At 39.8% G+C, this 22,672-nt stretch overlaps 1 protein-coding gene across 1 annotated transcript; it reads right to left on the minus strand.

Moving 5' to 3' along the window:
• Positions 1-1,335: 1,335 nt before the first annotated feature.
• LOC149284276 (antiviral innate immune response receptor RIG-I-like) lies at positions 1,336-22,143 on the minus strand. Its single transcript, XM_089496965.1, has 19 exons — positions 22,038-22,143; positions 21,580-21,711; positions 20,571-20,752; positions 19,970-20,084; positions 19,342-19,446; positions 18,789-18,854; positions 18,558-18,662; positions 18,164-18,317; positions 17,690-17,948; positions 17,343-17,505; positions 15,868-15,972; positions 14,904-15,061; positions 14,517-14,652; positions 13,161-13,303; positions 12,611-12,701; positions 10,797-10,967; positions 9,703-9,854; positions 1,959-2,105; positions 1,336-1,653 (listed from the first exon to the last, which is right to left on the minus strand). Exons 1-19 carry the CDS (start codon positions 22,141-22,143, stop codon positions 1,336-1,338), a joined length of 2,808 nt encoding a protein of 935 aa, XP_089353091.1.
• Positions 22,144-22,672: the final 529 nt, after the last annotated feature.

The raw sequence follows: 22,672 nt of genomic DNA on the forward strand, positions 1-22,672 counted from the left end.
TGTAGAATTCTGTGAAATATGGTGCTATATAAATAAGTATAGTCAGTTCTCACTTAACGTCATTAATAGGTTCTTGGAACCTGCTACTATAAGTGAAACAATGTTTCTCTTATCTTAAATCTTCTGTCTTGTTCCTTCTGTCTTCGTCCGCTTGTCCCCTCTTTCTTGCTCTTTGCCCGGACCGCTTCTTTGTCCCTGTTTTCTCTGATCTTGCACCTTCTGTCTTGTTCCTTCTGTCTTTGTCCGCTTGTCCCCTCTTTCTTGCTCTTTGCTCTCTTCCGCAAAAGGTCGAAGCTTGTGGGAACATCCTATCCCCGAAACGGAGGAGACAATATTCCTGAAAGCTGCACCCTTTTGTGGAAGTGCACCAGGAGGCCGGTTCCACGGCGTCACGGACCAAGAAAGAAGACACAAGGAGAAGCGGACAAAGTCAGACAAACAAGAAGATGCAAGATCAGAAACAAAATTATGTTATTAAAAGGCCCGGCAGTAGTAAAGTGACCACATGGTTCTAGGATTAGTTACTGGACAGGGCGTTTATCATAAAATGTATTTTTGTTCTATACAATAGAATTGCTAAATGTGGTAGGTTTTTTCCTTTTACCATTGTTGAGGCAAATTAAGGTTTAGTTAGGTCATTTAATCAACCCCATTTCCACAACCATGTGCAATTTGGAAATCTATAAAATACCCATTTATGGTTTCACAAATCTATAGTCAAAATATGGCAGTATGCAATGTGACAAAAGGTCTTAGCGCCACCTTGTATTTTTTTTCTTTTTAATTTAAGATTACAAATAATATACACAGTGTTTTTTATATTAAGAAGTCTGTGGAAGTTGACAGAACTTGAAGGACAGTTTTGGTTTCAAACTCCTAAGTGAAAAGAAATACAATATTTCATTGGGCAAGCTATTGGGCCACCGAAATGATGCTGAAAAAGCAAGTCACTAAATCCTCTCTGAAAGTGTACCTTTTGATGACATTGCAGTATTTCTTTCAGGAGAAGGTCATAACCCAGGAGATCAGGGAGTATGAAATATTGAGCTATAAATTAAATCGGTTGTTAGTGATCAAGGTAACCACTAGGATCATTTTGCTTTTTGCGTATGAATGAAAACCCTCATACTTTAAGCAGCTTTACAGCATTTGCATATCAAAAGTGGAGCATCCCATTTGTACAATAGGGATTTTTTTTTCTTTAACCCCTTAATGACAAAGCCCGTACACGTACAGGCTCAAAATGCATTGTTTTCAATGGGTTTAGGGACCGCCCATTGTCCTTAAGGGGTTAATTACCAGCTTTGGTAGACAGTAGATGTTCATGAAGAGTGCTTATTCTAATGCAGTAGAGAATGCCTCTGATATTTCCTCTATTCTAAATTGCTTCATTTTAAAATTGACCTTGACCCATTTGGAGAAATATTCTTGGTTTCCATTTTCGCTTTCAACCACAAACTTCTCAATTTTGATCAATGGGATATTCTGAAAGCTTTGATAGGTACCAGAGACTCCCCAATCCTCCTTACATTCCTTATTACGACAGAATATTTTAAACTTCTTTGTATAGCCTGAAAAGCCTCGAGGCTTTGGATGTGGCTGTGTAGTATACCGATCTTTGAATTTGTTATCGATCACTGTGTGATGAGACTCCTATAGAGTAGAGAAGACAGATAATTGTAGGTTACAATACAATCACTAAATGCCTGGGATGGAAGAGAAAAAAACTGTTCACACAATGTACATGGAACAATGTTATTACACCATGTGACATCATCCATGATTAACAACTTGAGAATGTTACAAGGTAAAAATGGTAAATAGGATATTACCATATCCTATCTCAGTATAAATAAAGGGCATGTAACTGTTTATAGAAAGCCATTAACAACAAAAGGGAATTATAATGTGTGTTTTTACTAAGTCTGGTCTGTGTTTTTGCCTTGTGTTTCACTTACTTGTATGACTCGGATGTCATCTGTATTGCATGCAAATATCTTGCATTTTCCACATAGCAGTCTCTTATTTTCATCAGATAGTGATAATCCCTTGAAAATCTTTTTAAAATCACGTTGTTTTTTTTCTTCCTTTTGAATTTGCTGAATCTTGGTTGAAAATAATAGAAACGGGTGAAAAATTGACAACGTCCATGTATAGCATAATGGTAATCTTATACAAAAGTAAGGAGGAGAACTTAAGAGACAGTTTGCGTATTTTAGCACTTGGTAACAAAGTAGTTGTTTGCACAGGTGTGTATATATATATATATATATATATATATATATATATATATATATATATATATATATATATATATAGCCCCTGGACATTCAGAGGAGCTCGACCATCTGCTAGTTGAAGAAATGTCAATGATGCTGTCATCATTATGGGGACTTTAATCTCCAGGACTAAAGACATTTTTAATTCCTTACAGGGACTGTAGCGAATGGATTTCAGATGTCAATGTAGGAGAGTGTTTGAGCTGCACTGATCATCAATCAGTGTGGTTTAATATAGAGAGAGGTTACACTGTACCACACTAGAACCAAGGTTTTTAATTTTAGAAAGTAGGATTTTCCGAAAATGGAGAGACACTGCACATATGGCATATATACAGAGAAGAAGCAAACGTTTATGATATTTAAACAGACTCAAAATGAGGAAGCAAATTGGAGCAAACATAAAGCTAAGCTTAGAGAGGCAAAGCATATTATTAGATACGCTGAAGCATATTGCCAGGAGACAATTGCCAGGTTAACAAAAAGATAGATATTTGAGTGAGAGAAGAAAGCATAAACCAGGATTATTAAAAGTAAAGACAAATGAAAGGAATTATATAAATGAGGATGGATCTAGTTGGCTGTCTGAAAAAATACTTTCTTTTTTTACAGAGGAAGATGAAGGACCCTGGCAAACCTACTAAGACTTATTTAACCAGTCCCTATTGACTGGGGTATCAGAGGGATCAGTTTACAACCCCTACTTTTTAATATTTTTAGTGATTTTACAGAAAGTCTTAATGGTAAGGTATGTCTTTTTGCAGATGAAGACCTCAACAGGGTAGACGTTCCAGATGGAGCAAGTTAAATGGCTAATGATGGCATGTAAATTAGAAGAATGGTCATTAAATGCCCAGGTAGCAGGAAGAGAATGGTGGATTCTGCCTCTTACAGATCTCTTGTCAGAACTCACCTAGACTACTGTGTACAGTTCTGGAGACACCATCTCAAGAAGGAAATTGGCACAGTGGACAGAGTTCATAGAAGGGCTACAAAAAACGCTAAGTGGTTTGCAGGATAAAGATGATCAGGGATCTTACGATGTAAGGTTTTGAGGACACGTGAGGGATTTAACAAGGCATGGGAAACAAGCTCCTTGAAAGGGGGAGAAATGTTAGAACAAGAGGATATAATCTAAAACTAGAGGGTCAGAGGCTAGATGTAATGTAAGGAAGTTCTACTCTTCACTGAGAGAGTGGTAGATAAATGGAAAAGTCTCCTAGCAGAAGTAGTAGAGACTAATACAGTGAGAGGATTTTAACATGCATAGGATAGACAATGAGATGCTATGAGACCAGACCGAGGACTGATAGGAGTTTGAATCCCTTGCATTACGAAAAATGGTTAGACAAGATGGGCCAAATGGTTCTTGCCATCAAATTCCGTGATTCTATATAAAAACTACAAAGAAAATCTAGAACAAAGACAATATGGTGCTCTACATTCAATGCTCGGTCATATCATTTACATAAAGAATTTGTAAGATGTGTTAAAATTCTGCTGGTCTGCCTCCATCAGTGATAAGGGATTTATTGCAAAGGAAATCCCAGAAATGGTTCCAGTACCCATTTCAGAATGTTTTGTGATTCGATGAGATTAACAACCCATGTGTGTATCAGACCTTCCTGGACATGGGATATGTGAGAGAAAGATGAGAACCTAGGCCGAAATCTGGGTGAATCGGTAACCTTGGTTTTAGAAGGTAAACCCTCGTTGTAAACATCCATAATCAACAGCAAAGTTGAGCTTGATGGACGTGTAGCTTTTTAAACCTATATTACTATGGTACTATGTAGAATATGATTTTATTAAGACACGGAGGCTTCGTATTATGCTATTCTCTTTCTTTATTTCCAACAGCAGCAAAGAGGTATTAAACAAAGAAAACAAAAAACAGCCAATAAGCAGATAGTGCCTCTAAATAACATCACGCCCATTCCCATAATGCCCCTCTTTCTTTGCTGCTCCCTCAGACAGCTAAGTACCAATATTTGCTCTCCATATATTGTATTTGATTTTCTTTTGATTTTTTCTTTTCCAGCCTCATGATTTTATGATCATATGATTATCCGACTTTGTATATTTAGTATTTTTTCATATATCTGTGTTTTTCTGTTTTCATATGATTTAGTGTATTTAGGTATTTTTCGTATATCTGTGTTTTTTCCGTTTCAGTGTGTTGTATTCTTGTTTTACTTACCCTCTTCTCGGTTTCTTATACCTTTGTTTGTCCCCTGTTTTCCCTGCCAGCGTCTCTCCGGAGGTGCAGTTGCTCTTTTCTGCCCGATAGTGGGCTGTTTTCTTCTTGTTTCGGCTCTTCGGCATCTATTCTCTTCAACGCCGTCGCGCCTTCGTTCTTTTTGCGGCCCACTGAGGCGGCCGCGCATGCGCGGTTGTGTCGCGGCAGCCATCTTTTGTTGTCTCCATTGGGTCCTACGCGGCTCATTTAGGTGTCCACGCTATTGCCGTTGCGGTCCTTCCTATTGGATCTTCTGTGTGCGTTTTTTCCCTGTACGCGGCGGCCATTTTAAGTCTGTTTCACGCGGATTTTGTTGGTACCTGTTTTTTCTTGCTCTGCCTCTCCGTTTTTACTATTGTTTTAAGGGTTATTTCACCCTTCATATTTTCTTTTCAGGTTCTGTTATTTTTTTACTGCTGGTCATGCAGAATTCAGGTGATGATCTCCCTACCGGGGCTAATGTCCCCACTGCTGTTAGGGATGATCATTTGGTTTCCTCTGAGGAATTCCAATTAATGATGGACACTACTATGTCCAGGTCCATTAGTCAAGCTTTAGTTCAAGCTGTGGGAGCTATATCTTCCATATCACATTCTATTGCCCAGGCTTTTGCTCAGGCTCAAGGTCCTGGCCTACTTCAGCCTGGGGTTAGTACTTCAGGTCATTCTGAGTCCCGGTCAACAGGGCGTAAAGCCTCTGCCAAGACCAAACACTTATCTCCCTCACTGCATGATGTCAGGGTCTCCCCTGCTATTATAGACGGTTCCCAGACTGTCACAGATGGCGCGTATGCACCGCGCAATAGTGCCTCTGATCGGGCTAAATCGGTCAGGAAATGGAAAAGGGCACTTGTCCTAGTTGAGTCTATGGATTCTTATAGGAATCCTCTGGAGGATGCAGACTCGGATGAGTCTGCTGTTCCCCCTCAAATTCTGTATGCACTTCCTACTGTGCCTGCTATTAAGCAGGCCTTGGGTGTTAGAGGTGTGGAGTCTCAGGGTCCTTTGCTGGATCCTCAAGGTTTGCCACTGTTTGACCCAGACGACCTCCGCCATCCTCGTTCTGCGGAGTGGGAGCCCCCTGTACACATTGTCAATTATCTGGCATCTCGTATTCGTACTCCTTTATCTAAGGAGACTAGGAATAAGCTGAGAGCTGAATGTCCACGGCCTATAGTCCCCGATGGGGTTTGTAAGACCCGCAAATCATTCAGTTTCTGGGAAAGACTGGGTGGAAACCCAGAAAGGGTCTTGAGTTTTCTCTAAAGAATTGCCAGGACAGAGTATTGGATTCACTGGGTCCTGTCACTAAGTTATATGAATTGTTGGAGGCCGCCAAAATGGGTGGTCAACCTCTGGATATTGATACCGCTTTAGGGTGGATTCAGCGTTTGATCTGCCTGCTGGGGAATGCTAATTCCTCCCTAGCTATTGAACGGAGGAAGGCCATCCTCCTCAAGATTGAGCCTAAGTTGGTCAATATGGCTGATAATGAACCTGGTCCCTCGGCCAAAGGCCTGTTGTTTGGTGATTCTTTTATTAAGAATCTGGGGTCCTTTGTGAAGACTTTCACAGCCTTGGATTAGGCTCAAAGCTTTTTTTACACCTAAGGTTTTTGGAGGGGCCGGCAGAGTTAGGGGCCGTCTGTCCAGCCGTGGATATTGCCAGAATCGAGGCTCCTTCCCCAGTAGAACGGCATATGCAGAACCCAAGACTACTCCTTTCTTCCCTTCCAGAGGGCGACCATGGCAGTCTCGCAATACCAGAGGAGCTTTTCCTGAGAAGAGACCCTACGGTAAGTACCTGGTTTCATCCTTTTTCCCATGTCAGAGTGGGGGGGAGATTAGCTCTGTTTGCTCGCGTATGGCATATTGTGACTCAAGATGTTTGGGTTCTAGAAACTGTACAGGCTTATCGTTTGAAATGGGCAACCATTCCTTTTCAGATGGCTCCTGCAAGACCTTTCGTGTTTCCAGCAAAGGATCAAGAAATGATCTCTGCGGAGGTAGCAGAAATGATGGCCAAAGGGGCCATTCAGGAGGTTCCTTGGGATACCCCAGGTTTCATCAGCAACCTCTTTCTTGTTCCAAAGAAAGGCGGTGGAGTACGTCCGGTAATCAATCTGCGGGCTTTGAATTCCTTCCTAGTGTATCATCACTTCAAGATGGAAGGTATCCATTGTCTTCGGGATCTGTTGCTCCCGTCCGATTGGATGGTCAAGTTGGACCTCAAAGACGCTTATTTTTCGATTCCCATAGCCCTGGAGGACAGGGGTTTTCTTCAGTTCACATGGCACGGGAAGAAATGGAGATTCACGTGCCTCCCGTTCGGCCTTTCTTCCGCCCCGTGGTGTTTTACCAAGGTTCTAAAACCGGTGGTATCATTCCTAAGAAGTCGGGGGATACGACTTATTATCTACCTCGACGATATCCTGATCATGTCTCAGTCAGAAGCAGTCCTCAAGATTAATCTCGGGTGGACGGTATCCTTACTACAAAACCTGGGTTTTCTAATCAATTGGGAGAAATCTATCCTGGACCCTTCTCAGTCCATCGAGTTCCTAGGATTTCGTGTCGATGCAGTCCTACAGACGTTACACCTTCCTCTTACGAAGGTCGTAGCTATCAAGAAAGAGATTCAGAGAATTCTACGTCTTCCACTGATTTCCCTGCGGCATCTAGCTCGCATGCTGGGACTTCTCTCCTCTTCCATTCAGGCCATCTTCCCAGGGCCGCTACATTACAGAGCGCTGCAACGTGTGAAGGCAGCTCATCTGAGGCAAGGCCTCTCTTACGAGACCAAGATAGCTCTGGACGCGGAGGCCAAGGAAGATTTGACGTGGTGGCTTCTACGTATGGAAGCGATATGCGGACCGGTATCGGACTTACTAATAGAGTCAGACGCAAGCTTATACGGTTGGGGCGCGCGCTGCGGGAACGTCTCAACAGGTGGGCGATGGTCTCCAGACGAATTTTTCCTCCACATCAACTGCCTGGAATTACTGGCGGGTTCATTCGCGGTTCGCAGCCTCTCTCCCGCTCAAGCTTGTTGTTCTATCCTCCTCAGGATGGACAAACATCTCAGCGGTTCGTTACATCAACCATCTGGGAGGTATCAAATCGAGAGCCTTGGCAGTCCTGGCACGGGATTTTTGGAACTATTGCCTTCACAACAACATCTCTATAGTGGCCGAATATATTCCCGGCCTCTCCAATACCACGGCGGACCGGAATTCCAGATATCTCCGAGATGCGAGCGATTGGTGTCTTCATCCGGATTAAACGACCTTTGGGGTCCCTTGCATACTGACCTTTTTGCTTCCCGACTCAACACTCAGCTTCCTCGGTTCGTCAGTTGTAGACCGGATCCGGACGCCCTGGCTACAGATGCCTTTCTCCAAGACTGGTCTCAGGGCAGGCATTATGCTTTTCCGCCATTCAATATGATTGCCAGAACCCTTCTCCAGCTCCGGAGCCGAGGGGACACTCTAGTATTGATCACCCCGTTTTGGCAGTCTCAACCGTGGTTCCCTCAGTTGTTGGAGATGTCCATAGATATGCCTCGGATGCTCCCGGACCGTCCGGACATTCTGACGGATCCGGAGGGGAATTTGCACTGTTTGGTGTGTTCCGGAACACTTCGTCTGATGGTTTGGCTGCTTTCCCGGGACCATGGTCTTTCCCTGGAGTTCCGCAACTCTCTGTCTTATGGCGAATGCATGGGCGCCTGGTACCAGAAGAGCTTATCGTTCTGCATGGGATTCCTGGTCTAAGTGGTGCATGGGGAGACACGTGGATCCCGTATCTGCTCCTCTGAATGAGATCCTCGAATTCTTCACTATGCTGTTTGAAGAAGGGAAAGTTTATCGTACAGTGAACGTATATAGAGCGGCTATTTCGGCTGGCCATGTTCTTTTCGAGGGTGTTCCCATTGGTCGTCATCCTCTTATATGTCGACTTCTTAAGGGTATTCGTTTTTCTCGCCCTCCTGCTTCGCGGTATACTTCCTTCTGGGATGTCAATTTGGTCTTGGACTTCTATTTCATCAGTTTTTTATTCGGCTATGTCCGGTGCGGTGTCTCTGTGCTTATGAGGATCGTACTGCTTCCTTCATGGGTGTCGGTGTTGCGCCTTTATTCTTATCATTTCGTTCGCCTCATCTCCCGGTCTCTACTGTTTCTCTCGCTCGCTGGGTCAAGTGGCTACTGGCCCAAGCGGGTATCGATGTTACTGTTTTCGCACCTCATTCTGTCCGAGGTGCTATAGCTTCTAAAGCTTCCTCCTTAGGGTGTCGCTTGGAGGATATCATGAAGGCGGCTGACTGGTCATCTGAATCTACATTCCGTAATTTTTATTTTCGGCCCATTCAGCACTTGGCTTTACGTGTAGTTCATCAGCTTTGAACTAGCATAATACGAAGCCTCCGTGTCTTAATAAAATTACCAGATTTTACTATTACATGACGTAAAGTCATGATTTTATTAATGACACGGAGGCGAGTATTATTCCTTCCCCCCCATACCCTTGTTTTTTCTAGGGGGATTGTGTTTTTCCACCATGTGGTAAGTTCTTTGTTTGACGGTGAGTGATATTCTATGTGGAGATTATTGCCTTTATTGCGGTGTGTGTTATTATTTAGCCTTCTATAGATCTTTTCTTGACATACATCTATATTGTTGTTTATAACCTGACGTTTAGTTTCGGACCTGTTTTACCGTATGTCTTTCCATTGTTTCAGCTTGAGGCGTTTTTCTGGAGGTTCTTCTGTTCCGGTTTCTACGCTTGTGGATGTGCTGTTCGCGTTTTCAGTCTTCGGGATCTTCGGTTCCAGCAAGAAAGAGGAGCATTATGGGAATGGGCGTGATGTTATTAGAGGCACTATCTGCTTATTGGCTGTTTTTTGTTTTCTTTGTTTAATACCTCTTTGCTGCTGTTGGGAATAAAGAAAGAGAATAGCATAATACTCGCCTCCGTGTCATTAATAAAATCATGACTTTACGTCATGTAATAGTAAAATCTGGTAATTTATGGTCATGAATATCTACCAGCCCCAATGAATGTGAAGGGGATGACAATACTATGCAGCCTTCCATTGTTGGTAGCAGGGGGACACATGGCAAGTAAATAGTTGCTTGTTGATTGCTTCTGGCATCTACGTGAATGCAGCCAAAACAGTAAAAGCTTACCTTAATCAAGAAATCCCTGTTATCCAGCTTCTGTAGTCTTAATACAGCCCTAGTCATCAGAGTCTCATGCAATAGGTTGTTCCTCTCCTTCTCTGCTTCATCACGTTTGCATGTCACTAAAATGCATTTGCTGTCCTTTGCTCTTCCACGACCTGTGTGACAAAATATCCATAATGTACCTTTTGATGTCCTAGTCGCCCAAGAACATTTCCCACAAGATGCACAGCACTCTAGCGATTAAAATGTACAGGTGGTTGCACAGGCTGTACCAAGAGGAACATTGTCACTACACATTCAGCCTTACCGAATACATACTCAACATTTAAAGCAATGACCCATATTGCTAAATATGAATTGTGATCACCCTATGTCACTTGTATAGGCAGGCAACATCTTTACTAAAGCTATTCCATCAATTAGGTACACAGTATTTAGGGAAACTATCAGTGCTGATAACTATCTTAGGTACTAAATCATCTGATTATTCCCAGTGTACATACACCTGCAGCTGTACTGTCATATTATTAGGTGCTTACCATGTAAAAAGGTTAAGCAACTGCTTAGGTCCCCACTGGTCCAAATCCATTCAAAACTTTCAGAGGGTAAGATACAAATGTCCTCAGAATGCATCTATTCACTACACTTTTTCATTTCATTTCAGTTTATGAATAACATTTTTGTCATGTGTAATTCATGTGGGTAACTTTAAAATCCCACCCAAAAAAAACCCATTTATTAGAAGGTATAACAATACTTAAAAACTATACCTCTCCTCTATAGGAATCCCCAGATCTTGACCTCTCTCCTCCAACATTATATTTCTTTTTTATTTTGTTATTGTCCTGAATGACTGTAGTATCAATTGTAATAATATATTTAAAGGTCAACTTTAAAATAAAAAATGCATTCTCTTTTAATATGGAAGCATGTACAACAGAAGAAATTCCGATACATTAATGTACAGAAATATTTGATAAAATATTTATTAAATCAAATATTTATTAAATAACATATAATGCTAACAAATTATATACTTGTACCGCACTTATTAAATAATCTAATCAATAAAGATATTTTTTTGGGGAAAAGAATACCTCTGACTTGTATCATCTTGGTGACATTGCCCACGTATTCATACAGAAGTACAAGGTTACAAGCTGGGATATCTATTCCTTCATCAGCCACGGATGTAGCTATCAACAGCTTGCTTTCCTCACTAGATTTGAATGTTTCCAGGGCACCTTTCAGATTGAGTAAGGTCATGCCTAGAGCAATAAAAAGGAAGCGTTTTAAATACAGTGTATGTCATCTTCTTTGTTGTGGCTGGTCATGTATAATGTGAATATTTAGTGAATAAACGATGAAGAAACACTACAAACACTCCACTAATGGTGACCATGCAATACCATGTAATTGGTGCCCACTAATCACTGGCACCCTGGCTGGTTTTATCATAATGTTTTGCAGCTTTGGCAATCTAGATGTCTGAAAATCATTGGAATCTTAATCCCCATATCCAGCGAGAGTGCCAAAAGAGAGGCTTTAAAGTAGTAGTAAACCTGGCTATGTCATTAGGCAACAGACTTGCTCATTTGGATTCATACAAATTGCAAACTTACTGAATTTTGGCAAATTCAGCAATTTGTACCACGAAAACAAGGCCAGGCACCCTCACGAAGTGGATGAAAATGAGGCAAAAAGAATTGAATTTTCATCCGAAATTCACTCACACTATCATTCCTGTTCACTCTCACACTCTCTAAATGTTTCCCTACTTTCTCTGCTGACCACTTCTGCTTCTGCTGACCACTTCCGCATCTTCTTGTTCTTCATCTTCGATCTTCTCTCTTTTATCTTCTTTCTTCTATCTTTGCTCGCATATCCATGGACATAACCTGGTGCGAACTTCCACCAAAATAGCAGGGCTTTTTCTGGTCTGATCCTCCAATCAGGGTAGGGAGGCCAGAAAAAGCTCCGCGATTTCACCTAAGTGCAAAATGGTGGCGCTTTCGGTGACATCCTTTCACATGATTGGAGGATTCCACATAACCTGGCGAGAACTTGGCCAGAATTGCGTCTCTTCCAGTGGCATCCTCTTGCCCGATCCTCCAATCGGGTGGGAGGAGTTCACAGAAAAAGTTGCCATTTTGGCGGAAGTTCCCACCAGGTAATGTTTGATCCTCCAATCGGGTGAGAAGACGTTACTGAAAGCGCCACAATTTTGCCCTAAGGAGAGCTTCCAATGATGTCCTCCCACTCGATTGGAGGATCGTGCGAGAAGACATCACTGGAAGCACCGCCATGTTCACACCAGGTTATGTCCACGGAGATGCAGACGAAGATAAAAATAAACGATGAAAGAGAGAAGATGAAGATGTGGAAGTGGTTGGTAGAGACGGTAGCAAGAGTGAACAAGAATGACAGTGTGAGAGAGTGAATGAGGGCACGGGGCAATTTATTTGTCCCCACCGACTTTTGTCCGAACTGAAAGGACAGGGAAGGTAATTTGTTGCCGGAAAACTAATGGGCCAAGAACGAACTGAAAAATTAATCTGACTGGTTTTTGGTCCATTTGCACATGTCTATTAGTCAATGCTTATGTCTGTTCAATGTTGGCAGAACAATGCTCTAGTGTTCATAGAGCTAATTAATTTTAAAGGCTTGCATGCTTCAGTTATTTCTATTGCAAACAAGAAAAATCATTCCACGCACCTGCTTAGCTAAAACTGCTTATGCACAAAACTGCATATTCAAGGCTTCTTGCTTTGGTCTATTTTCTAAAGTGTAGTGTGATGAATTCAAGTTTCATAGGGTGGCTTTAAAGAAACAAGTTGTATGCTTGGCCACTACTTCCATGACTGCATCTTATCTAATGATCTAATATTCCAGCAGCCTTATATTTACATACCCAAGCTATCATTCCTTTTGTTCCGACCAATCAGTACCTCTGGCTTCAAAAAGCATAGTGTTGGGGTCTCTTCAATCCACTTTTTTATAGCCTACAAATAAAAAAAAAATGCTTGAAATTTTGTTTAAAAATCCCTTAGTGTAGCTTGGAAAACACTTGTTATTCCAGACAGTGAAGCATTTCTTGAGAAAACACAAATAACTTGTAAGTGCAGCATTCCTATCTCCTTCTGTACCAGCACATGCTATTGTCAACATTCTCCCCTTATTGTTATAGCTCTATGAAATGAAAAATAAAATATACCGGTGTGTGTGTATATATACAGGAGATATATATGCAAGTACAGGCACAGGCAGGACTGGGGGACACAGAGAAAGAGTGATGTGTTTTTGGGCAATTAAATTTGTTTCAGAATAAAAAATGCCCCCAAATTTCGCCCAAACCGAAAGGGCAGGAAACGGAATTCGTTGTTCTAAAACAAATGAGCCAAAAATCTGAAATGATTTTGGGCCTTGTGCTCAAGTCTAGTAGCAAGCATGAAATTTCTCACCGATACCAAGGCCCTGGTCTTGACAAATAAAAGCGTCCGCGTCTCTGGGCTTTCATGATAGGCCTCGTTCAGGATAAACTGCACCTCGTCTAGCTTGGGATTTATATTGTCAGCTGAAATTTTCTCCAAACTAGGCAATTTAGCTGCAAAAGGTTTTGATGAAAACAGAAGAAAATGTCACTTTATATGAGTAAATGAACCTTAGACTGTATAGAGTACAGAAAAAGAAAAGAAGAATTTTGGATTGTACGACCAATAATATGTTGTTAAATATGTACCTGTCATGGTTATAGCCTACCATATCGGTCACTCATTAATTAAATCGCCTATGGGAGTGTCACAAGGTAGGCCACTCAACAAATTTCACATGCCTCTCAACATATAAAGGATGATGTAAATGTAACTATTTCCCAGTTTCAGTGTGTGTGTAGATTTTTTTTTTAATTTATTCTTTTTTATTCAGTTTTTCTAATTCTTGATGCAAATATTTAAAACAGGGAACAGGAAGAAGAAGGTTGAGGGGAAAGCAGCATGTTATTTATTCACAGAGAGGTCATACGGTCCCCAACCCATCTTCCCCCTTTGAACTAAAACATCTTCTGGAAACCACCCCTCTCACTGAAAACCCCCTCTCAAAACATTTTAAAGAGAACCAAAGTAAATAAAATCTCTCTACACATGTGATGTTGGTCAGTTGTCCATCCAAGGATGTTTAGGGAGTGATGAGCATTCTGGTTTTGCTTGTTGAGTGCAGTTCCATGACATATACTGGAATGTGTTTTGAAGTTGGTGCTTAAGTACGGTATTTAAGGTCTTTATAAAATCTATCCATGCGGTAAAGATTTTTTTGTGTCGTGTCGTTCAATGTGTAAAGTTGTATGAAGCCAATACAGATGGAAAAGGTGAAGCATATTGTGAAGTAACATCATAGTAGGAAGAGTTGGGTGAATTCAGAAGTGCAGTATCGTTTTACATGCAATAGCTAAAGTTATATGCTTCAGACTGCGACCTCTAGGATCGTTTTCCCCTAAGTAGCCAAGTATGATTTCAGGCACTTTTAAACAACTTTCAATTAAATGGGGCTCTACCACCTATAAAAGTCAAGCTCCATAATGACATGTGTAATGCATGATCATTAAGGAACCTCTTGGGTCTTAAAAGCCTATATATCTTTATCTATGAATAAAGGATGAAGAATTAACAAGTTTGGGATGTTTTAGGATAAGAGCAAATATGCACATACTAAATAATTAGCTGTAAGCAAGGCATGTGATTAACAAATATTAAAGGGGACAAAAATAAACCTGTATTAAAAAAAAACAACTTTGCTTTTCCATAGCATTCTTATGTACGTACCTTCAAAGTTCCTTGTTAGACACTGCTCAATATGGTTGTAACTTCCATTTTTGACATTTTCAAAAAATGTTTTTAAATAGTCCAAGGCATCCTTTGTACGGGCATCTTCATTGATTATGATCGAGTCATTGTATTTCTGTTAAGAGGCAACAAATATTAATGATAACTTGGTTTTGATTTCCTGTCCCATACCCTGTATATTGTCAGTGCCTATTATACAAAGTGGACCTGTCCTTCTTTGATTGTATCATACTTTTTAATTTGACCCTACCCTCAACCTTGCCACCAAAATGTACATGCCTGGACATAGAAAGATATATAGAAAGATGACACAATGTGTGTACTTGCTCAGCTATTCTAAGGCTTCATTAGATAATTGCTGCATACCCGTAGATGTTCAGTATATGTAAACAGAGCTTTGCAGATGCGTGCCTCTTCCATTTTGTTCTCCATTTGTAATATCCGACATCTGTTTTGAGTATTAGTGATCCATTGTTCATAGGTCTGAGTTCCATAAGTCGTTTTCTGGATATTGGACAGAGAATCTGCAGCAAATAAGCAGACCACATACGGTTAAACAGTATATATTAATCTTCCAACTTAATATTCTTCCGTCAATATCAAGCAGACTATATCAATTTATATTAACCCCTTAATGACAAAGCCCGTACATGTACAGGCTCAAAATGCATTGTTTTCAATGGGTTTAGGGACCGCCCATTGTCCTTAAGGGGTTAAATATGTTAGAATTTTTTAACCGTGGGAACATAGTATTCTCTGTTGGAATCACAGGTAATATAATTTAATTATAATTTAAGTTTAAACTGAACATTAGGTGCTACAGTCTATTACCTGGGATAAAATCTATCATTGTTTTTTTTGTACAGTATCAATGAAGAGAAGGTGCTGTGGTCACACATTTTTAGTCAATAGGAAACGTTACTATGGTTTAGCTCAGAGCTGGACAGGAGATAATGAAGGGACCTTGGCACTTTAAGGCCAGTGGCTGCCTAATGGCATAGGCACGGCCAATGGCTGCATATGACAGGACACATGTTGCATTTTATGGTCATATGACATGCATCCAGGCATATGCACTGCAGCACACACAATCTACACACCTGGAGTGGCAGTTCGGGTGCATAAAGGGCGATATTGGGCAGATGGCCGGTCTGGGCCTGGTTTAGCTTCTTCCCCACACACTTTGTCTCCAGTGGACCTTCAGCTACCAGAACGAAGCAAAACTTACCTACATTTCCAGCCCACATTCTGTATTGCTAGTACAGTATATATTTTCCTACACAACGACTTCAAAAATATAAAAAGCAGCAAACATTTTTGAGAACCTTACCGAGCTCTGGAAAAACAGATTTGGCCATTTTTTCTGTCTCTGCCATTATTCCTGACATTATTTCCAAAAAAGGATCGTTTTCACGACGTTCTGTTTCTTGGATTACTGGTATGTGGAAAAAAATGTTTACAGATTAGGGAAATACATCATAACAGAAGTAAAATAAGAGGCAAAAAGTATTTTTTTGTTTAAAAGTATTACAAGGTAACTGTGCAAGTAAAATGTAAAAAAAAAATTGGGTATAGATACTACAGAACACCTGCGCTATTTCTTCGTTAACTTTTGGTAAATGTTATTCAACTTTTCATATTTACCGGTATATAAAACCACAATTAAAGGAAACGTCAGCCATTAAATGCACTTTAACTCATATGATAGCTGCGTAGTTCCTTTAAATTTTTGTGTCTTCCATTTGGCAAATCTATTTGTAGAGCGCTGCAGAATATAATGGCTCCATACAAAATAATAACTAACAATAACTTGCTCCTTTCCACAACCACAGCTAAATGCTGTGCATGCCGCTGAACACATCTCTCTGCACATCATATACTTACTTACAGTCACCTCCAGGCTTGGGGAAAGCTGGGGGCAAGACCCCGTGTACGTGTTTCGATAGTGCTGCCATTGATTTCAATAGCAGTGCCCTCCTGTCAGTGATTGGCAGCTTTAAATAGCTTATCAGTGGCAAGATCCATGGAGGAAGGCAGTCTCTTGTGTGCCAAGTATGTGCTAGTGTGTCAAATATGAGTTTTTGTTTCATTTTGAAAGAATTATCATTAACCCCTTCAAAACCATTGAAAAGATGGTGCTACAGGACCCATAACGTACCTGGTGTGTCATTGGTTACAATGTCTGCCTTAAATCGTTGAATTTTACACTTCATTATTTTATTTAAAGATAAGTAGGCACTCAGTATCCACTTTTAATGTACAGAGAGGAACAGGTGGAGTTTACAGAGGAAGCGGCGGGTCTTAATCAGGAAGGGGGGTGATCTTAACAGGAAGGGGTAGGCCAATTTTAGATTAGGGGGGTGCCTAGGGCAGCACAAAACCAAAATACACCACTGTGATAACCAAATGGTTCCTCTAACACTACAGCCTTGGAACCTGAGAATGTGACCCATTGTACAGCGCTACGGAATTTGATGGCGCTATATAAAAATAATAATAATAATAATAATGTGATATTGTGATATAACAGTGAGAAAAGCAGCAATGTACATATACCATTAAATCAAAGTATAATATGAGGGAGCCCCCTCTAGAGTGTAATCTGCTCATTTCCCTTATATTAGGCTACAAAAAGACACAGAAAAGTGACAAATAGAAAAAAATGGAATAATAGTGAGCAGCAGTGTAAACTATGAGGTTAGATAAGCAACTTCACTGGTGAGATTTCAATATAGCTGATCATGTCATTAAACTGAAACAGTGCTTCAACTACTTCTTATGGAAAAGTTGTAATGCAATACTTACATTTTTCTGGCGTGTATACAAATGACTTTAACTCTTCCAGATTTTCCTCTACTGTAGATATAACTTCAACATCAAGGCTGGCACACAGTTTAAGGACGTAGCTTGTAGCTTCATCTAAACATTTGGATTTTCCCGTTCCCACCGATGCTGTTAACCCGATTATCTGTGTTCATAATACAAACAGACATAAAGGTTTCCCTAGAGTCAGAGGTCTTGGGGCTCTTTCAAAGTCATTTGCATGGGCCCTAAATATATATATATTTTTACAGGAATGCAAATTGTAGCACATGGAAAGACCGCTACCGCTAGAGGTAGGGCTAGCAGGAAGATGTTTATCCCAGTATTACCTGTGGGCGTTTTGCGTTGGGCGAGCTCAGCTTCATATCAATGTACGCAAACATTAGTACATTGTAGGGGTGTGATCCTGTTGTGTTGTGACATTCGTCAAAAATGATCAAACTAAACATGGAAAGGGAAGGCACACGACCATTTTGAAGACAGTTGACGAGAATCTGAGGAGTCAAAACAATGATGTCACTGTTCTCTATCATCAACCCAATAGGAAGGTTTTCTGGTGACTCGCCGCAAAATCCCACCACTTTATACCTAAATAAAAAGGAATCTGTCAGTACCTGATGGTGCTTTGGATATATAAATCCTTTCTACATTAAACTTTGTGCTGAAGTATTTTTACATTTTGTCTTGTGCAGTATAGTTCTGCGTCAATGCACATTGCAGAGGCAAGGTTCTCTATAGTGCCAAGATCTGACATTAAACGCATATAATTATTCATATATGCAAGCAAATGCATTACCACATACCCAGTTCCGGCAAAGTATTTGCAGAAAATATCCTTTTGCTGCTCGTAAACTGGTAATTTAGTTGCCATGAACACCACTTTTCCCCGATCACCTTCTGGCTTGGATTTTAGGTGATGCTCACAAATGGAAAGCGCAACCAATGTCTTCCCTGATCCTGTAACATGTAATTAAAAGGCAGAGTAATACAATAATTAAAATGTATAATGCTAATATAAACAAGGTATGGGCTAAAAGAAATATGAATCAAAATTAAGAGGTTTGGGGCTAAAGTTAAGGATAAAAGGTTTATTCCTTTTAGAACAGGTTGAGAATACAGCTAACGCTAATTATATTTGAACCTATTTAAACTGATACAATAGGAGAAAGCAAATTACCGGTATTCTAGTTGTCTCACCTGTTGGGGCACATATAATTGTATTCTTCCCATTGTACGCTGGTCTTGCCAGCTCTTCTTGATATTTCCTTAGTGTCAATATTGGATGTGGTGTAAGAGTGTCACCTAGCAGAGAAAACGAGAAGCATCCATCTGGTTAACAGCAAACAAGACATCATTTCATGACCAACTAAAGTAGTTGATTGTCCAGAACAAAATGTATCTAAGTGTATAATAGCCATGCATACATACCAGGGAGTATACTGTTTATTTCAGGAACTGCAGTTGTCTTGTTGTCATGGACAATGCCAACAGGGGCTAAAATGAGAAAAAGGAACATGCAGATATTTGAGGGTGTGATACAGAAAATGGAAAAAAATACTTTAAAGAACTACAAGGTTGTCCACGAGCCGTTGTAAGCACCTCCACCCTTTGCTACTCTTAGGCAGGTTGAGGGTGACAATGGTTGGAGTCATAGTTACATGTTTACATTATTAAGGTTGAAAAAGACAGAAATCCATCAATTATAACAATTTCCTAAAGGCTACTGTATGTATGATTACCCTTGAAGCAGTTTGCTAATTTTACATTATATATGGTATTTTTTTCCTAAATTTTAAACTTACACTTTTGGGATTTTATATTTATACTCTAGATTGTATGGCACCTTTATTTCATGATGCAGTCCGTATTGCATATTAAGATATTCCATAAGATAAGATATCCGCATAAACCTTTGATTTAGAAAATTGCACATTACGTCTAGTTACAGCTGAAAAAAAGAAGCAGCATTGATTTAATTTACCTGAAAAACATGGCTTTCCGGGCTCAGGATCTTCTGCATACTGAACAAAATTAAAGGCACTTGATTCTCCCTCTTCTTCTCCAGACTTGGCTGCTTTCCCTTTGTCTTTTAAAAATACAAGTAATAAAAATCCACATTAATGGATATCTTTGAGTCAGAAATTTGCCTCAGTGGGGCTGAGGTGGCCCTTATACTGCTTGGAATTAGTATAAACTGCATTTTAGTGAGCCAACTCCTTGTCTTTGATTCCACATAATATCTGGTATTTATATCACTGCCATACTGTCAGTGGAAGATGACATAGCGGTCTTGTTTACGTCGTGGGCTCCACAGTAGTCTAGATTCCACCAGTCATCACATTTGCTGATGTTTTTGAAAATTAATGTCAACAGTACAGCGATTAAATGTATATAAATATTAAAAAAATAAAAGGGTCTATGTCACAAACAAAAACGGCTGGTAGGAAAAATGAGAAAGTCTGTTCCTTGGTACTGGAAAAGCTTTTTTTGTAACGTTAATAAACCCTAAGCAAAGTATATACGAAACATCCTCTACATGTCATAACCTATGGGTCAGTGAATATAGAGTTAAAAACCTTTTTTAGTCCACACTTCGAGGACTGGCGTACAATCTTCCTGTTCCATGGCCAGAGTAAAGACCTTTGGCCATTCCTTTTTATCTGAACGAAGAAGACAGTCAACAAACTTCTCAGCTCCAGCAGTGGGTCCCTTAAGCCTAGTTTCCTACATGAAGGCAAACACAGAATCAGGACCGTCTGGTTTCCAGAAAAAGACTCACACGACAGTAGACTATCGATATCAAAATTAGGTAGAACTTTTTGGATGGTTCAGGTTTACTCTATAAATTTACAGTATATATTTATTGCAACAAATACAACAACACAAAAAAGTTTAAAGATAATTAGTGGGAAATAAAGGGTACCACAAATGGAATGCTTAAATTTGAATTTGACCAAATCCAACCTGAAACTCATATCTATAAAGTGAAATTTCAAGAGGGGGGGGCATTACAAGTTTGAAATTCTAAAAGCACTATTGGCTTCTATAGTGATTCACACATAGATCTCTATATAACAATTTAGGGACAGAAAAAAGTACATGAGTTTAGACTGTGTTTAATCCTGTTGACTGATACAAAGCCCCACTCCCGTTTTTTCTTTTTGGGGGGGCGGGTTCAATTAAATTGTTGCTAGCACTTCATTGCTTTACCTGTAAAATTTCCTCAATCTCTCTATTTAAAAGGCAGTCGCGGAAAAGGCTCATGATTTCTTCAGGATTGATGTTGTTTGTTACTGTACTCTGAATGATGCTTAGATGTTTCCTTGCCTCATCAAGATATTCAATATCAGTAAAATCTGACCTCTGCAGTGCTTCATACAAACCAGTATAACCTACAAAAACATGAAAATACAAAAGCTTCACAAAGAAACGCTCAAAACATTTTATAAAAGATCAGTAGCTGTATGAACAATGTGAAGTTATCAGGGATTGGCAAGGTGCCTGTACAAGGACATCAGCGTCAATGTCAAGGTTTGTGAAGGTCCAAAGAACGTCTACCACAGACAGGATTTCCTTACTTAATATGAAAATAAGCAGAAATGTTAATTTTATGTTTCTAAAACTCCACAACTAGCTTTCACTAAAACAGCAACATCCTTCTCCAGCTGTTGCTATTGACCCTTTCCTGCTGACCTTACTTTAGACATTATGTTGGAATTTCATTAAAAAGAGTATATGAATAAGCATAAGGCATTAGCATATGCTGAAAAGGTAATTGCTTCTGTCTTAAAATATAATAAACCTATTTAAAATTACATAATATTATCAATCTGACTACTTACAGAATTATCTAAGAAATATTTTTTTCTTTCTCCGTGGAACCATATACCACACATTGCAGCGTGAGGATGATGATATATCAGATGACTTCATAAATGTGCTATGGGTCATAGAAATACATACATATTTATTTTACTCTGTCTCTTTTTAGTTCCAATATGGCTGTTTTCTTTGTTTTTGTAGGTATTGCCATATTGGACCCAGACAAGAAACTTTGGGAGATCTCAACAAAGATTAATTGAGTGGAAAATTCTTATAAGCCTATTCAAGGATAACTAAACCAACAGGTAATAGTGACTATGCACATTAAGTTGTGGAGTAGTAATGCACAGCCAAATATACTGTGCTAATCTCACAGAATAGAAGCATGAAAATCAACCTGCGGCATGCAGTCCATCCAAAAAGCCTTGGTACCACCCTTCAGCGTCCAGAGTCAACAACTTCTCTAAGAACAAGGCAGCAGCGGTTGTTGGCCCCTTCTGCTCTTCATGCTTTATTTGTTCTATGGCATCTTTTAGGAGACACAAAAACATAATCATGGAAAATTAAAAAAACGGGAACCTCAATACTCAATGAATAAGAAAAAAGTGCTGGCCTAATTCTAAAATTGATGTCCAGAACTGAAAATGCAATATAAACACGTTAGAACTAGAGTCCCTCATATTGTCCCCCCATCTTGCAACTTCTTGGTCTCAGTATCTATCTATATTATTTATCCTCCCCATTAACCCTTCTGCTTTCTGCATATTCATGTTTTGAAGACTGTCAGCTTGTTTTCATTTCTCCCCTACTGCCTAAGCATCTCATGGGCAAGAGGTATTGTGAAAGGGATCTTACCGTCTTGAAACCAATTTCCCATGTACCCCAGCAGATAAGTGGGACGAAGGATTTTCTCAATGTAACTTCTGTACAGGTTGAGACAACTCTTGACCTCCTCTCCCATTTTAGCGTGTCTGGCTGCAGATGAAGTCTTTGTTCACACTGTCAGAAGTAATAAAAGAGCTTATATATATATAGTGTTAAAAATCATGTTCTATGTATTGGGTTTATGGAAACTAGATAAAGTACATTTAAATCCAGTTATACAAAAGTACATTCAAAATAGGTCTGTCACTTTTCCCAAATCCTACATTTTACAGTTTGATACATCAAACAAGCGCCTATAACTGTGTTTACAAATTAAAATAAGCAATACATTCATGCATGCATACATATGTATCATGGCATGGGGCAAGGTTTTTTAACTTTCTTTTCTCAGCATCTGCTTGATTATACCCAATTGGTAAGTTGCTGATTGCTGTTGGTTCAGCCAGCCTTTGCAATGGTAAGTAAAAAGACGGCAGGGAATCTAATCTATTGGATAGGCTTGCTGCTTTGAGACACAAATATCAGCTTCTACTATACATTTGTTGACGGTTACAATTGTGCGGTCATTTATACCACTATATGATACAACTGTGTAAAGGTGATGT

This window comes from Sceloporus occidentalis, unplaced genomic scaffold (assembly GCF_023333645.1).
Source record: "Sceloporus occidentalis isolate IW3139 unplaced genomic scaffold, rSceOcc1.0.p SCAF_96, whole genome shotgun sequence".
NCBI classification, from domain to species: domain Eukaryota; kingdom Metazoa; phylum Chordata; class Lepidosauria; order Squamata; family Phrynosomatidae; genus Sceloporus; species Sceloporus occidentalis.